This window comes from Myiozetetes cayanensis, unplaced genomic scaffold (genome assembly GCF_022539395.1).
Source record: "Myiozetetes cayanensis isolate MyiCay16 unplaced genomic scaffold, myiCay2020 scf12, whole genome shotgun sequence".
Lineage (NCBI taxonomy): Eukaryota > Metazoa > Chordata > Aves > Passeriformes > Tyrannidae > Myiozetetes > Myiozetetes cayanensis.
Window position 1 is genome coordinate 7,706,480 of NW_026086826.1, and position 13,061 is coordinate 7,719,540.

At 46.4% G+C, this 13,061-nt stretch overlaps 1 protein-coding gene and 2 long non-coding RNA genes across 3 annotated transcripts in view; 1 reads left to right on the forward strand and 2 right to left on the reverse strand.

The window, feature by feature from the left end:
- Positions 1-8,312, reverse strand: part of FAF1 (Fas associated factor 1) — a 156,730-nt gene extending 148,418 nt beyond the window's left edge. Inside the window, exon 1 of the mRNA XM_050306833.1 lies at positions 8,084-8,312. Within this exon, the coding sequence (XP_050162790.1) occupies positions 8,084-8,128 (45 nt within the window). The 5' untranslated portion in view covers positions 8,129-8,312. The remainder of the gene's footprint in view (positions 1-8,083) is intronic.
- Positions 8,313-8,632: 320 nt separating this feature from the next.
- Positions 8,633-10,164, forward strand: LOC126635509 (uncharacterized). The gene is made up of 2 exons (XR_007627731.1): positions 8,633-9,166; positions 9,353-10,164. It is a non-coding gene; the product is annotated as an uncharacterized LOC126635509 (long non-coding RNA).
- Positions 9,866-12,357, reverse strand: LOC126635510 (uncharacterized). Its single transcript, XR_007627732.1, has 2 exons — positions 11,659-12,357; positions 9,866-10,791 (listed from the first exon to the last, which is right to left on the reverse strand). It is a non-coding gene; the product is annotated as an uncharacterized LOC126635510 (long non-coding RNA).
- Positions 12,358-13,061: the final 704 nt, after the last annotated feature.

The following is a 13,061-nucleotide window of genomic DNA, read 5'->3' on the forward strand; positions in this document are numbered from 1 at the left end:
CCACATACCAGCCACTGTGAACAAAAGTAACTCCACCCCAGCCAAATCCAGCACAGGCATCCAAAACAGGGAAACAGAAGAACACTCAAATCCCAATCAAGCACAGGTCATACCATAATGCAGGTCAATAAGGAGTGGGAAAAAACACAAACAAACAAAACAACAACCAAATATTTCTCTAAAGACATAAAAATTACATAAGCTTTTAAAAGCATCAGGACAAGAAAGCCTGACAGTCAGTCAATGGGATCAAAGCAAGAAGATGGTAGAGAAGTATTCAAAGAAGGTAAGGGCCTATTAGAAAAGCTACATGAATTCTGTGCACTCCTTCACTACAGAGGAACTCAGGGACCATCCCATAACACAGCTGCTCTTTACAGAAAAGACTCTCATCCTACAGTGTCAGTAGAGACAGATAGAACAAACAACTAGGATCCAATGATATCTCAAGAATTTTAAAGGAACTTAAATCCAAATTTTTCATAGCGGATTTTTCTTACGATCAGCCTTAATTAAAGGTCAAATCAACACCACACTCCCACAGTACTGACATTAAGTTTTTTAGTGAGTTTTATTAGGGTACAAGCCAGAAGAGGTTAAGATTTCCACAGTTCAGACAAATTTGACTTCTGTACCATAAGAAATAGCAGAAATTCCAATAAAGTATATAGAATAGACTTAGTATGTACATGTCTAAAACATACTGAGGAAAAGTAAACACAGATTCTATACAGCAAACTCACACATCACAAAACTACCCAGACTTCTCTGAAGAACTCAGTCAGTTGAAGAACACAAGACTAACTCAAGCTGACACAGTTTATTTCCAAAGTTTTACAACAAACTCCATTATCAAGCTTTTAAAATGCTGACTTCCAGAAACTAGGATGAGGCAAATCCATTCACATTCTGTTCCTCTCAGCTCTTTCCTAAGGACCAGCCACTGCTGCAGATGAGACATTAGGCCAGCTGGGTCTTCGATCTGAGCTGATATGGCACCTTTGACATTTGCTCACACAAACAACCTGACCTTTAAAAAAAAAATAATAGAAGTGACTCAGATTCAGTGTTCTTGTCTTTACAAATTGTTTCCTGCAATAGGTAAAACATGAAACCTATATAAAATAACCCAAGGGCTAACGTACTCTGTTCTAGTTTCAAAATGTCTCGTAAGAGCTTTAGCTTTAATGAATTATCTTTTGAAAGCGTAACTACTCCTGTGGAACAAAGACCTGCTCAACCAGTTAGACATAGAGGACCAGCAGACGACTATTTCGATAGACCAACCTGTAATGCACACACTGGGGTTTTGATTTCCTCCTCGAGCAGGTTCTTTTTACAATTGCACATTATCTATTCAACTCTAAAAAATGGGCTTAATTAGTAGGTATCAATCCAGCCAGTAAGCATGTCATTTCCTTTCATCCAAATGATGAGGGACGAGTAAAATGTCAGGTACTTCCCCAAGCTTTTGATTCTGTTTCTTACAGTAGTTTAAAGAAAGGACTCATCTAATGGCTGCCCCACATATGCACAACCTTATTCACTGACTAGAAAAATATGAAATCCTATCAAAACCATGCTCTGTAGTTCCTTAATAAGCTACTAACTCATTTCTAGTGTGGAAGTGTATGAAAACTAGGCTTGCAACACGGTAACTGAACTATAAAAACTGCCCAAATATCGAGGGAAACTCTACTCTTTCAGGCTTTCCAGCTCCAATGCAACATTCTCAAGATGGTAGATTCTCAGGACCCTTTAAGACACAGCAAATGGCTCAAATCCTCACCAACTCCCACACCTCCTTCCACACAAAAATATGAACTCAGTGTGTTTACTGTAAAATGATCCTTGCTTACCAAGAAATATTAGTAACATGGTATTTTCAACGTGAAAAATAATTTTCACATTACCTTTCAATGAAAGCCCATTCTCAGCCTTTGGGAGTACACATAATTAATAATTTTGATAGTATCATTAGCATTGGTTGTCATGGCATTTGAAAAAGGATCCTACAGCTACCACCTCTCAATCTGTTTCAGTGACCTACTAACCCAAATACCTATCTGAATGGGCTGATGGAAAGGGTGACATGATTACTATGAAGTGAAGAGTCTTTTCAAGGTAATTGAATGAAAAGAACAGTCTTTCTTTCTAAAGGCGAATTGGTGCTCCAGTGGTAAATTATTTAGGTTCCTACAGCAGGGCTGTAACGCACACAAATCATAGGATCCTCTTTCTTCTCTATAAATGCCAGTTAGTATTTCTAATTAACTGTCTGTCGTTATACAGGAGAAACTAGCTGGCTTTTCCATTAACACCTATCAGTGAAAATATTCAAGTTATGATGTTTCTAAAAGGACACCACTCTTACTCCAACTTCCAATTTGTGACTCTGGAATCCACCTTCAGTTTAAAGGCCAGAATCCACTTCACCTTCAGCTTAAAGGCCAGAGCAGTGGCTAGTAAATCAAACTAGCCTTGTTCTGATGAACGTGAACTTTGGGATTACAACTAAGCCCACACATACCCAAAGAGATGAAATTTCAGAAACACATAAAGAATAAATTAATAGAAGTGATGGCCTTGGTTGCAGACAATGAAAGTGACAATACCCAAACTAAAACACACTAAGCATGCAATATGCCTTTATCATGTCTCCTGGCCCTAAGGCCATTAAAACCAACTGTGTTCCAAACAAAGAGGTCCAATTACCAGTTCCAATGCTGTGTAATGTACAAAACCATAATGTGATAAAAAGCAATAAGGATTAAAAGGAATTCTAATAAAAATTAACAGGCCTCATCGGTATGAACTTCAACATCCTACAGTGTCCTAAAGTCCTCTTTTTTTTACACTGAAAAACAGCCCTGTTAACTATTTTAAAATTTAGCTAAGGATACAGTAATCTATATCCACTAAAACAGGTGAGGTGAAGCAATGCTGAGCATCTGGGCACCTGACTACCATAAACCCAGCAGAGCCCACTTTTAACTGAAGATACCCAATATGAGGGTATGAATAAACAAACCTGTCTATCCCAAACCCTGATTTCTAATCTCTAGAGTACTGGATTTCCCTCCAGCTACTATAGAGAGAGCTGCAGAGCTCAATTCAGCACCCACTGCATTCTATTCTACAGAGAGGCCACACAAAAGAATCCTTTGGTATGAGCAAGATTGAGCTGTTAAACTCAGAGACATATGAACACAAATAAACAGATATTTAGGGAGACCTTCTGATGAAAATGCAGGCCTCCAAGAACTTTAAATCCTTGGAAAGTGTCCTCCAGCTTATGTTTAAACTTTGACTGGAACTCTCTTCAGCACCTCTCTTTTGTTGAGGATCTTGTTCCAAGTGTATTGCCAAACACTCCCCTGAAAGTCTGCAAAAAAATCAAGAACAGCCCATTCTGCTCCAGTGTCTTAATGACAAAACGTGCCCTTTTCTTTCAGAAATCAATATTAAGGACGTCAACTTTGCCATTTGTTCAAAACCCATGGTGGGTGCTTTACCCATAACGAAAATAGTTAAAACGTTCTTTCCAGTTCCCAGCGTAAGTCACAATCCAGGACAAGAATCCCGCCTTAAAGCTATTGCTGCATCTGCCCACCTTTCTCACCCATCAAATTTTCACACTGGCAGTAATTTAAAATGGTAGAGAACCTGAGCCAGCATGCCAACACACAGAGGAAAGCAAAAGCTCCCTTAGCACCCCCAGAAAAGTGAATACACATGTAAATTCTGCACACACACCGCCAGACAGTGAAAAGTGTGTGAACAACAGAGATTATCTTCTACAGGGCTGAAGCAGACAAGACCACAAAAAAACCAACCAACCAACTTTGAAAATATATCTTATCATTTATTTAACAGCAGTCTGTTAACTCCAAGTGAAAAAGATTTTCCAGTTTCTTTCATTTTAGCCATTCCAGAAGGAAACAAGGAGTTTGAATTATCTTCAACAAAACAAAATAGCTGATGTATCAACGTCATGGTCAATTTCATAATTTAAAAATTTATCATTTAGCATGCTTTCACTTTTCTGTACTGATGGCAATGAGATTCTTCCTTCCCAATTCCCCCTTGCTCCTCCTACAAACCTCTGTTTTTATGAAAAAATTGACATAAAGTTGAAGTTTGGAAAAAAAAATTTTTTTATATACACTTATATACTAGTTTGGTGAATCACACCAAAGTAGTCTATTATCCAGTCTAAAAAAAATTGGAAAAAAAAGTCACATAACTTGGTTTCATGATGAACATGGATCAAAGACAGAAGGAAGAAGAAAACTATTAGAAATCTGTTGTCTCAATGAAAGCAAGGATTTTTGAGTTGATTTTTTTCACGACGCAGTTCTTCCCCAGCTGACTAAATCCTGAGCCACTTAATTATTTGATCAATGAAAAACATGAATTCAATGAAAAATTTCCTTCTGAAGCTCGATGTGCCAGATATTCTTGTAATGTATGGACACACAGGAGCAACTCCCACAATACTCCAGTGTTGCCTCAGGCCCACTGTACACTTAGAATTGTTGTGAGGACAACCACATAGAAGGAATGAAGTGGTCCTAAAGGCAGACATAACTTACAATGACTAAACAACATTCTTGTTAATCTTAGTCCCCATCCTGAGTGAAGCTGCAAAAACAAAAGTGCTAGCATGCAAAAACAAAAGTGCTAGCTTGCAAAAACATCATCTGACACTTCTGTCAATACTCACAGATTGGTTTTCATTCCTGTGCCAACTTAATGAAGTTTGGTGCAATTGAAGTTTGCAACTTAAAAAGAAAAAAACACCCTATTTTCTTTATAATGAAAAACAGATCCCAAACTGCAGAGATCATGAATGTGTTTGTATCACATGAATACCTGGGTATCCCACTGGAGATGGAGAACACTTTGCAGTTAAATATAACAAACCAAAGAAGAACAGTGCTGTTAAAAATCTGGTAGAAAATACATGCCCTGTTCCTCCCAGTTCGTAAGGTATGTTGCAGCATCACTCTTTCACCAATTCACCTGCAGCTACCTTTTCGAAGGATTTATGCTACAAACACAAGCTGGTAAGTTTTTTCCTGTGGAGTTTTTCCTTTATGCCAATGACACTTTGTGGAGAAATTCTGAATTGCATTTAGTAGAAAAGCTAAAACTTGTTTGTCTGCTCAACTCCACATCAGCTACTCGCCCTGAAAACAATCAGACTACTCACGTACAAAGCAAAGGTTTTGCGTAATCTTTCCTAAGTGAGGGCCTAAGAAGGCAAAGTTAGACAGGTTGCTCATAGAGCCCACATGCATGAATACGTACTTTGTGCTCCCTGGGTAACATACAGTAGCCTCATTAAAAAGAAGAGGAAAAGAAAATAATTATAAACCACATAGAGAACAGGCTTTAATTGTTTTCAGACATTAGGAAAACAATATTCTTGTAGATCACTTACCGCGTTTTACTCTATAGTTAAAAATATTTCATGAAATTCAAAGGTTTTATGTATACCTATGTACATACATAAAATACCTTTTTAAGTATTTCTCTTTAGTACCTCGGAATGCAGAAGTAACCTGTCACAACAATCAGAGCTAAAAAGAAAAAACAAATGTAATACAAGTTCCTGCTCTAGCTTGAAGCCAATGGCAGAATCCATAGTGACTTTGAAAGATACAAAATAAATCCATGAAAACTTCACGAAAGCATCAAGCATTAGCATAATTATAATTTCACTGATTTTTTTTTTAATGGGGAAAGAAAACCCTTTCAAGCTTTAGAAGTTCAAAGACCACTGCTCCCTCTTAAACATAACTTGGGAAAAGTGAGGGTGAAGTGGTGATGGAAGGTTTCCCTCCCAGTTTAATTCAGCAAAGATTAGCTGAACAAAACTACAAAGAACTGCTTTTGAAATTTCCACTGTGTGCAACATTCTTCAACAAGATACCTCACACAAATATAGAAGATGGCAGCAGAACTCTGGGAAACATAATTTATTAATTAAAAGGTACAGAAAATACAGAAGGGAAAATCAAGCAGAATTACTGTGCACATAATGTTTTGCTTCCCATTTTGAATTCCTAGTGAATGGGTTGTGAATTCCATCAAGTATTTAAAAACTCAAAATCCTTTACTGATTTGTAACATTCTAAAGATACCAGGCCTAATAATGACTTTGTCCTTTACTAATCTGAAGCTTTAACAGCATGACAATTAACAGTTCAGTGCTTCAAAATCAGGCAGGCACTTGATATTATTTTTTAAAAAAATAGGATGAAACAGAAAAACAAAACTGCCTGCTGAAATACAAGAGGAATAGGTTTGGGTTCTTTATAAATATGCATTGGTATATGATAAAATATTTCCTGGGTCCTAAGCTGAGACATATTATGTCATCCACCCTTCATCTAAAACTGGTTTCTGTGACTCCACTGCCCACCTGTAAGTTTGCAATACTTACTTGTCTTCATGGTACCAAACACTGCAGTTGCTTTTATACTTTTATTGACTGGTTTCAAAATTCAAGCACAAAAATACTGCAAAATAGCACTGACATAAAAATCTTGTAAAGTGTAAATCTGCATTGAAAACTCTATTAAAAAAAATAATCTTACATTCACCAGTCACTAACTTCATCACCTGGGATTCCTGAATGTAAACCTGTTCCAGGTAATAATGTGGGATTCCATAAGAATCTGTCCCCACTGGTGTGAGTGCAGAAGTGGGCTCCCAGTTTCCTTCTACACAGTGTGTTTTTACCAGAAGAACTCCTTCATGAAACTCCAGCCTTAAAATTGAGATTTCATTCCTTACATACACAAAAGTATCAATAAAGTAACATTTTTAAGCATTTTAATAAACACGGGTGTAAGATACTCAGGTGCAGAAAGTGACAACACCTCCCTGTCATCAGCTGGGAACTCCACGTGTTACATCAGCGAGATACCAGATACCTTTTGCAAAAGAGGAATTACATAATGCACATTACAGTCACCCTACCTGTAGCTCCAAAGAAACACACACACAGAGCGAACGAAGAGATTTCTGGGGTTTTTCTAAATTAAATAGCTTCACTGCTAACAGCTGGAAAACAGTCTTTTAAGAAGGTGAACATATAGATGGCAGTTTTATAACTCAATCCAAGAATACCCAGGAGCCTCTCCATGTAAGAGCAACCACTGCAAATGGACAAAGCTTAAAAAACCCTATGGACTGAAAAGTAAATATTAAAAAGATATATTCAAATATTATCCGATACCCTTCCAAGATGCTTTTGGCTCTGCCCGCTATTTCAAATGCAGGTATCCTCCACTTTTTTGCTTACTTGGCCTTAGAAAAACAACACAAAAACAAGCAATATTAAGAAGCAATATACTGAATAGATTAACCAGGCTCCTGAACACATCATTTTTATTTAGAGAAAGACTTTATTCTGGCAGTAAGATTCAAGAGCCTGAAGTTAAATTACAACCCTCTTCTGCAGGGAGGAGGAAAGGTAACAAACCACTTTTAAGGGCATATTCCTCCTTTCCATACAAACACGTTGTTGTTTGGAATGGGGTGTGAGGAGTTTTACCGTCATCACAACAGTCACAGGCTGAGGCAACCACGAAGTGAGTGTTGATGCTGGAATGGAAACACCTCTGTTCATTGCTAATCTGTAGTACCAGCAAGTGATTCACTACAAACACTGTGACAAATCATGAGGAGTGATGAGTTTTGTGTCCTCCCTGGCATTCACCTCTTCCAAGTGAGCTGCCTCACAGCTGTCCCAGGGCCTGGGTGGTCACAGAGGGTACAAACGAGCAAAAGGGGTGAAAAGGCTTTTTTTCTTTTTATTAATTAAAACCCGAAACTCTCCAAGTTGAAGAAGACATTTTGTTCACGCACCTTGAGAGAAAAGGGCACATGTTCCCCATTTCTGACAAATAAAAAGAAGAAGGAAGGCAAGAGCGGAGGCTTCGGAGGGTGGGCTTCACACCCACCACCCTGGAGACCTCCCCACAAAGAACAAGCAGCACGGCAACGAGGAGAGAGAAGAAAAGCAGCGAGAGGCCACGGCTGTGAGGCGGCGGCGGCTTGAAAATTTTACCTGGAAATCAGCCAGTATCATCTCCCGGTCCATGTTGGACGCCATTGCAGCCAGCTGCGTCCCGGCTCTGCTCGGACCCGCGCACCTGGAGCCGCTGCCGGCGGGGAGGACGGGGCAGGGCGGCAGCTCAGGAGCTCATGGAGGCGCCGCGCTCCGCTCGGGCTCCCGCGGCGCCCCCGGCTGCCCCTCCCGGGGCGGAGGAGGGCGGCAGAGGAGGGGAGAGCGGCGGGCCGGGCGCGGGGCCGGGAGCGGGCAGCGCTGCCTCAGCCGCGGGGCCGGGGAGGAGGAGGAGGAGGAGGAGGAGGCTGAGGAGGAGGAGGAGGAGGCAGCGCCGCTCCCCGCCTGCCTCCACAGCGCCTGTGTCGCACATTTTGCCTGTCATTGAGGTCGCAAAGAGGCGCTTTGCGGCCGGCACGTGATCGCCCGCCTGTCAAGCGCTGCGAGAGGAGCGGGGGCGGGACCGGCACGGCGGGACCGGGAACGGGGGGCACGGCGGGGCCGCGCCCGGGGAGCGCAGCGGAGCGCCCCGGCCCGCGCTGCCCAGCGGAGGTGCCGCCGGTCCGCCCGCGCCGGGCCGAGCGAGCCGGCACAGCCCCCGCCCCGCTGGTCGGCGGCTCCCCGGGCCCGGCGGCGGCGCGGGGTGTCCCGGCTGGGCTCCGCCGCCAAGTGCGGCCTAAGCAGGTCGGCGGGGACCTGGCTGCGGCCATCCCCGGGCGGGGCGGGGAAACAAGGGCCGGAGGGCGGCCTTGCCTCCCCATCCATCCGTCCGTCCATCCCTTCCTGCAACCATCCATCCGTCTGTCCGTCCATCCCTCCCTCGCTCCATCCATCCGCGGTGCCGTCGGTGAATGCAGCGATTCGGTCCCCGTCCCCCCTGACAGCCCGCACCGTTGTGCCCACCGAGTGACCCGGCCCCCGGGCGGGGGGCGCGCACAGGGCCGGGGCTGGGTACAGCGGTGGTTTCCCCCCCGCCGCGTTCCCACTGGTCTCAAAAAGAAGGAAGTGCGTTTTTCCACAGGTTTCTGAGCCAACGGACCCGTGATCTGCACAGCGGCCCTCGCTCAGGCATAGCACTCCAGCATTGTAAGCTGCAATTCTATTATATACCGCAAATAAATATGCTTTAAGTGACGCAAATCTAACTGTAATTAATGCTAAGTCTGCCTTCTACAACCTGATGAAGTTCGCTTACCCCCCTACTGACATTAAGCACGCATTTGGACGCCAATTTGCTAATTAGTCCAACATGTTTTGCTGTGCTTTTTGTAGGAGTGTCCTGTGAGTGTCGCAACTATCTGAGGTCACGGAGGCATCAAGAAGCTTTCCTATCAGCTAATAAAGCCACACGATGATACCTTTGAATCAAGATAGTTCGCCGGCTTTAGGGAACACCGTTCTTTATTGGGTTTTTGTAGGGTTACAGGCGAGTTTCCCCGCAGCCTGCGAGCTCCCTGCCGCCGCAGCCGGACTGGCTCCGGGCAGAGCTGCGGGGGGAGCCCGGCGCGACCGCCCACGGGGCTCGTCGGGGGGAGCGACCGCGGACGCACGCTTGAGCGCGGACAGGGCGGGATGAAAAGTTAATCTGTACCTTCAGGAGAGTCCGTGTTGCCAAGGGAAAACCCTGGGAATCGCTCAGAGCCTGCCTGCGGGCGCTGCTGGGGAGCGCGGGCTCCAGGGCTGCGCGTCTGGCGGCGGCGTTGCGGGTCCCCGGGCGGGCGGGCGGACGCCACACTGAAAACGCCACTTGCGATGCAAAGCCACGGTGTCAGAGGAGCTGGGGTCTTTATTTTATCGTGTTGCTGGTCTAGTTTATGTTGGCAGGGCTTGCCAAGAGGGTTTTATTGCCCGCTGACGTTAGCTTTACAATTCGAGCTCCCCACAGCCGACCGGAGGGATGATAAATTAATTTGCCCTCACACCTGCACTTTTTTTTTTTCCCCCAGTTCGATGTTACAGACAGTTCTGTAATAAGTACAGGGTATGGTGCAATGCCAGAGAAGCCTATGCTAAACTACAAACAAATCCACCCACACATTACTAGAGAGTAACTACAATAAAGGCTGAAAAGCGAGTTTTAGCAACTGGAGTAAGTCCAATTCATTCCTGGCACGAACTGAAGCTATAGGTATGTTGTCAAGATTAGTTACACGACGTTCACGTCTATTACAGTCCTATTTTAAATAATGATATCTATATTAGATCAAAACAGGAAGGATTTGATCCAGAACGTTAAGAGAAGGTAAAAACCTGCACATGCCCCACGTCGCAGGAAGTTCACGTTCAAGTCACAGCGAAAGTTTCTATTCGCCTTCTCACCTTCTCACAACCCCTCTCTCCGAGCCACTCAAGCTGTGTTTTGTTCTTCAACGAGTGTTAGACAAATTAGGGAGCTTATCTTACTCGTTGTAATGCTCGCCGATAAGATCTCCCACCAGAAGGTGTTTTTTTCTGATGATTCTGCATCCGACTGGGACAATTCTTTTTGTTTTAGGGGGAGTATCTTTGTCATTCATGAGACAAAACGAAACGATCAGGACTAACGAGTTACTTTCTGCAAAGACGTTTGAGAGACCCCCACGGTAGAAGAGGCTTGAAGGCGTTTTCTGGCCGAACAGCTTTGCTTGCAGGAGGCCTGCAGCACTCCAGCTACACTTTACTTATTTTTGCTATGTGGTGTGATTAACAGAAGATGGGAGCTTTACTCTGAACTGTAAACCAACAAAAAATAATATGAGATTGTTGCAAGACTTGCAGGTCTAATTTTCAGTAATTTAGGAACACGTAAAACCACCACAGCCTGGGGATTTCAGGTAGTGATTAGTCACAAAATAAAGTCACTTAGAAGCCATCTGAGTGAATAATCGAAGTTTTGCATATAAATTCCTTCCTTATGCAGAAAAGCAACTATATTTGAATAAATAAATTATATTTGAGTATATATATTTCTAGAGCTAACTGAGAGAAATTATAATTCATATTTTTGCTTACAAAACTGTAAAGAAAAAAGAAGGAAAAGCGCTGTTACTTCAGGACGAGAATTATCACAGTGAGGCCTTTAAAAATACACGGGCCTTTAACGGGAGTGCAAGTGGGGGCTTGGTTGATAAAACTGAACAAAGCTGCTTTCCCTGCTCCGTGTGTAGGCAGCTCACACTTGTCACCTCTGTATATTCACAAACAAGCGTGGGTGGGGGGAATCAGTACAGAAAAAATTTAATTGCGAGACAAAAAGCAACTGACGCTGAGAGGAGAGCCAGATGCAGAAGTCATACTGCCTTCGCTCAGCTGTAGGTCCGTCCCTGCAGAACCGGCTCTATCTGACGGCGCTGGCCCCGACTCTGGCCCCGGCCACCTCCGGCCCCTGCCCGGCTGCCAGCGGCAGGTTCCCCCCGCAGGGCAGTGCTGGAGGAGATGTGACTGCCACAGGTTCCCTCCCTAACGCACCTCCCCGAGCTGCCTCACGCCTGTTTACATTCAAAATCATTTTCCCGTGGCGTCCACGCAGAAAACAGACGTGCAGACTGCGACCGATGGGTTACGTGTGCTTATCAGGGAGCCATGACATTGCAGCTTACCTCTCGGAGGGTTCGCCTGGCAGAATTCAGTCCTCCGAGGGTCCCTGAAACCTAAAGCAATCCGGCCATCAAAGCACTTTAAGACACTAAATACTGTTAGGCAGAGTGGCGGTGACATCCCCGTACTGTACCATCCTCGCTTCTTCGCCCCGGGGAAGGAAAAGCGAAGCCCTCGCGTCTCCTCGGCGCCCCGGCGCGTTTTTCCCCTCAAAATGGCACTTTCAAATCAATCAAGGACACCAGAAACGCGGGAAGCAGGGAGTGCCGCCGTGCACGGTCGCCTTTCCACCGTTAAGACAACTTGACATTGACCCTTCATCCTTGACCTTGTCCTCGGGGAGCGGAGCCCGCGCCGCCGCCGGGGCGGCCCCGAGCGCGGAGCCGCTGCCCCGCGGGCGCCGAGTGAGGGCGGTGGGTCCAGGACCGAGACCGGGATCGGAGCCGGCTCCGCTCCCGCCGCGGGCAGGTGGAGCCCGCCGTGGAGAAGCGCCGCGGCGGAGGCCGCCCTGCCGCCCGCCGAGCTCCCCCGATCCCGGTCCTCCCGCCGGGGCGCGGCGGCTGCCGGCGCTAAAACCTCCTTTTCCTTTCATTTCCCCCACCCCACTAGGCCTCGGCAGCGCTCCTGCTAAAAGCAGCGGGGCCGCGGTGGCTGTGGCGGGGCAGCGCCGAGCCGGGGCTGCGCGGCGAGGGGACGGCACCGGGCGCCGCGGGGCTGAGGCGGCGGGGCCGGGCGAGGGGCGGGCGGGAGCCGCTGCAGGCCTTCCTGCCCGAACTCCGCCGCGCCTCCTTAAATCTGTGCCGTTAAAATGTGGGCGGGTGTTTCAACTCAAAAAGCGCTCAAATTTTTTTTCTTTTCAAAAAAAGCTGATGAGGTTAAAAAAAAAAAGGGGGGGGTAGAGGGGAAAAAAAAAAAAAAAAAAAAGAGGAGAGAGAAACCGGCTTCGTGTCCTTAGGAAACAGAAGTAGCGATTGTTTGTGCTTAAAAAAGGGGGAACGCAAAGCCGCGGGCGGAGGCGGCGGCCGCGGGACCGGCAAGTGCAGCTTTATTTCGCGAAGTTGGAAGAGGAGGCGAGCGGGGCTGTCACTGCGGCTGCGAGCGCGGCCGGGCCGGGGCAGCGGCGGCACCAGCGCGGCCCCTGCCCCCGCCCGGAGCTCCGGGAGGAGCGGCCGCCGCCCGGGAGCGCCCGGCGGAGCGCGGACAGCGGCGGCGGGACCCCGGCGGAGCCCGGCGGACACACAGCCCCGCGCCGCGGCTCCTGCGCGCCCCGAGCGCGGGCGGCGGTTCGCGGCAGCCCCGCGCCGCCCGCCGCTCTCCTGGATGCTCCGGAGCCGCCGCCGCCGGGGGCGGCCGCCGGCCGGGATCGCGCCCGCCCGCTGCGCGGAGGCTGCGCGGGGCCGCGGGA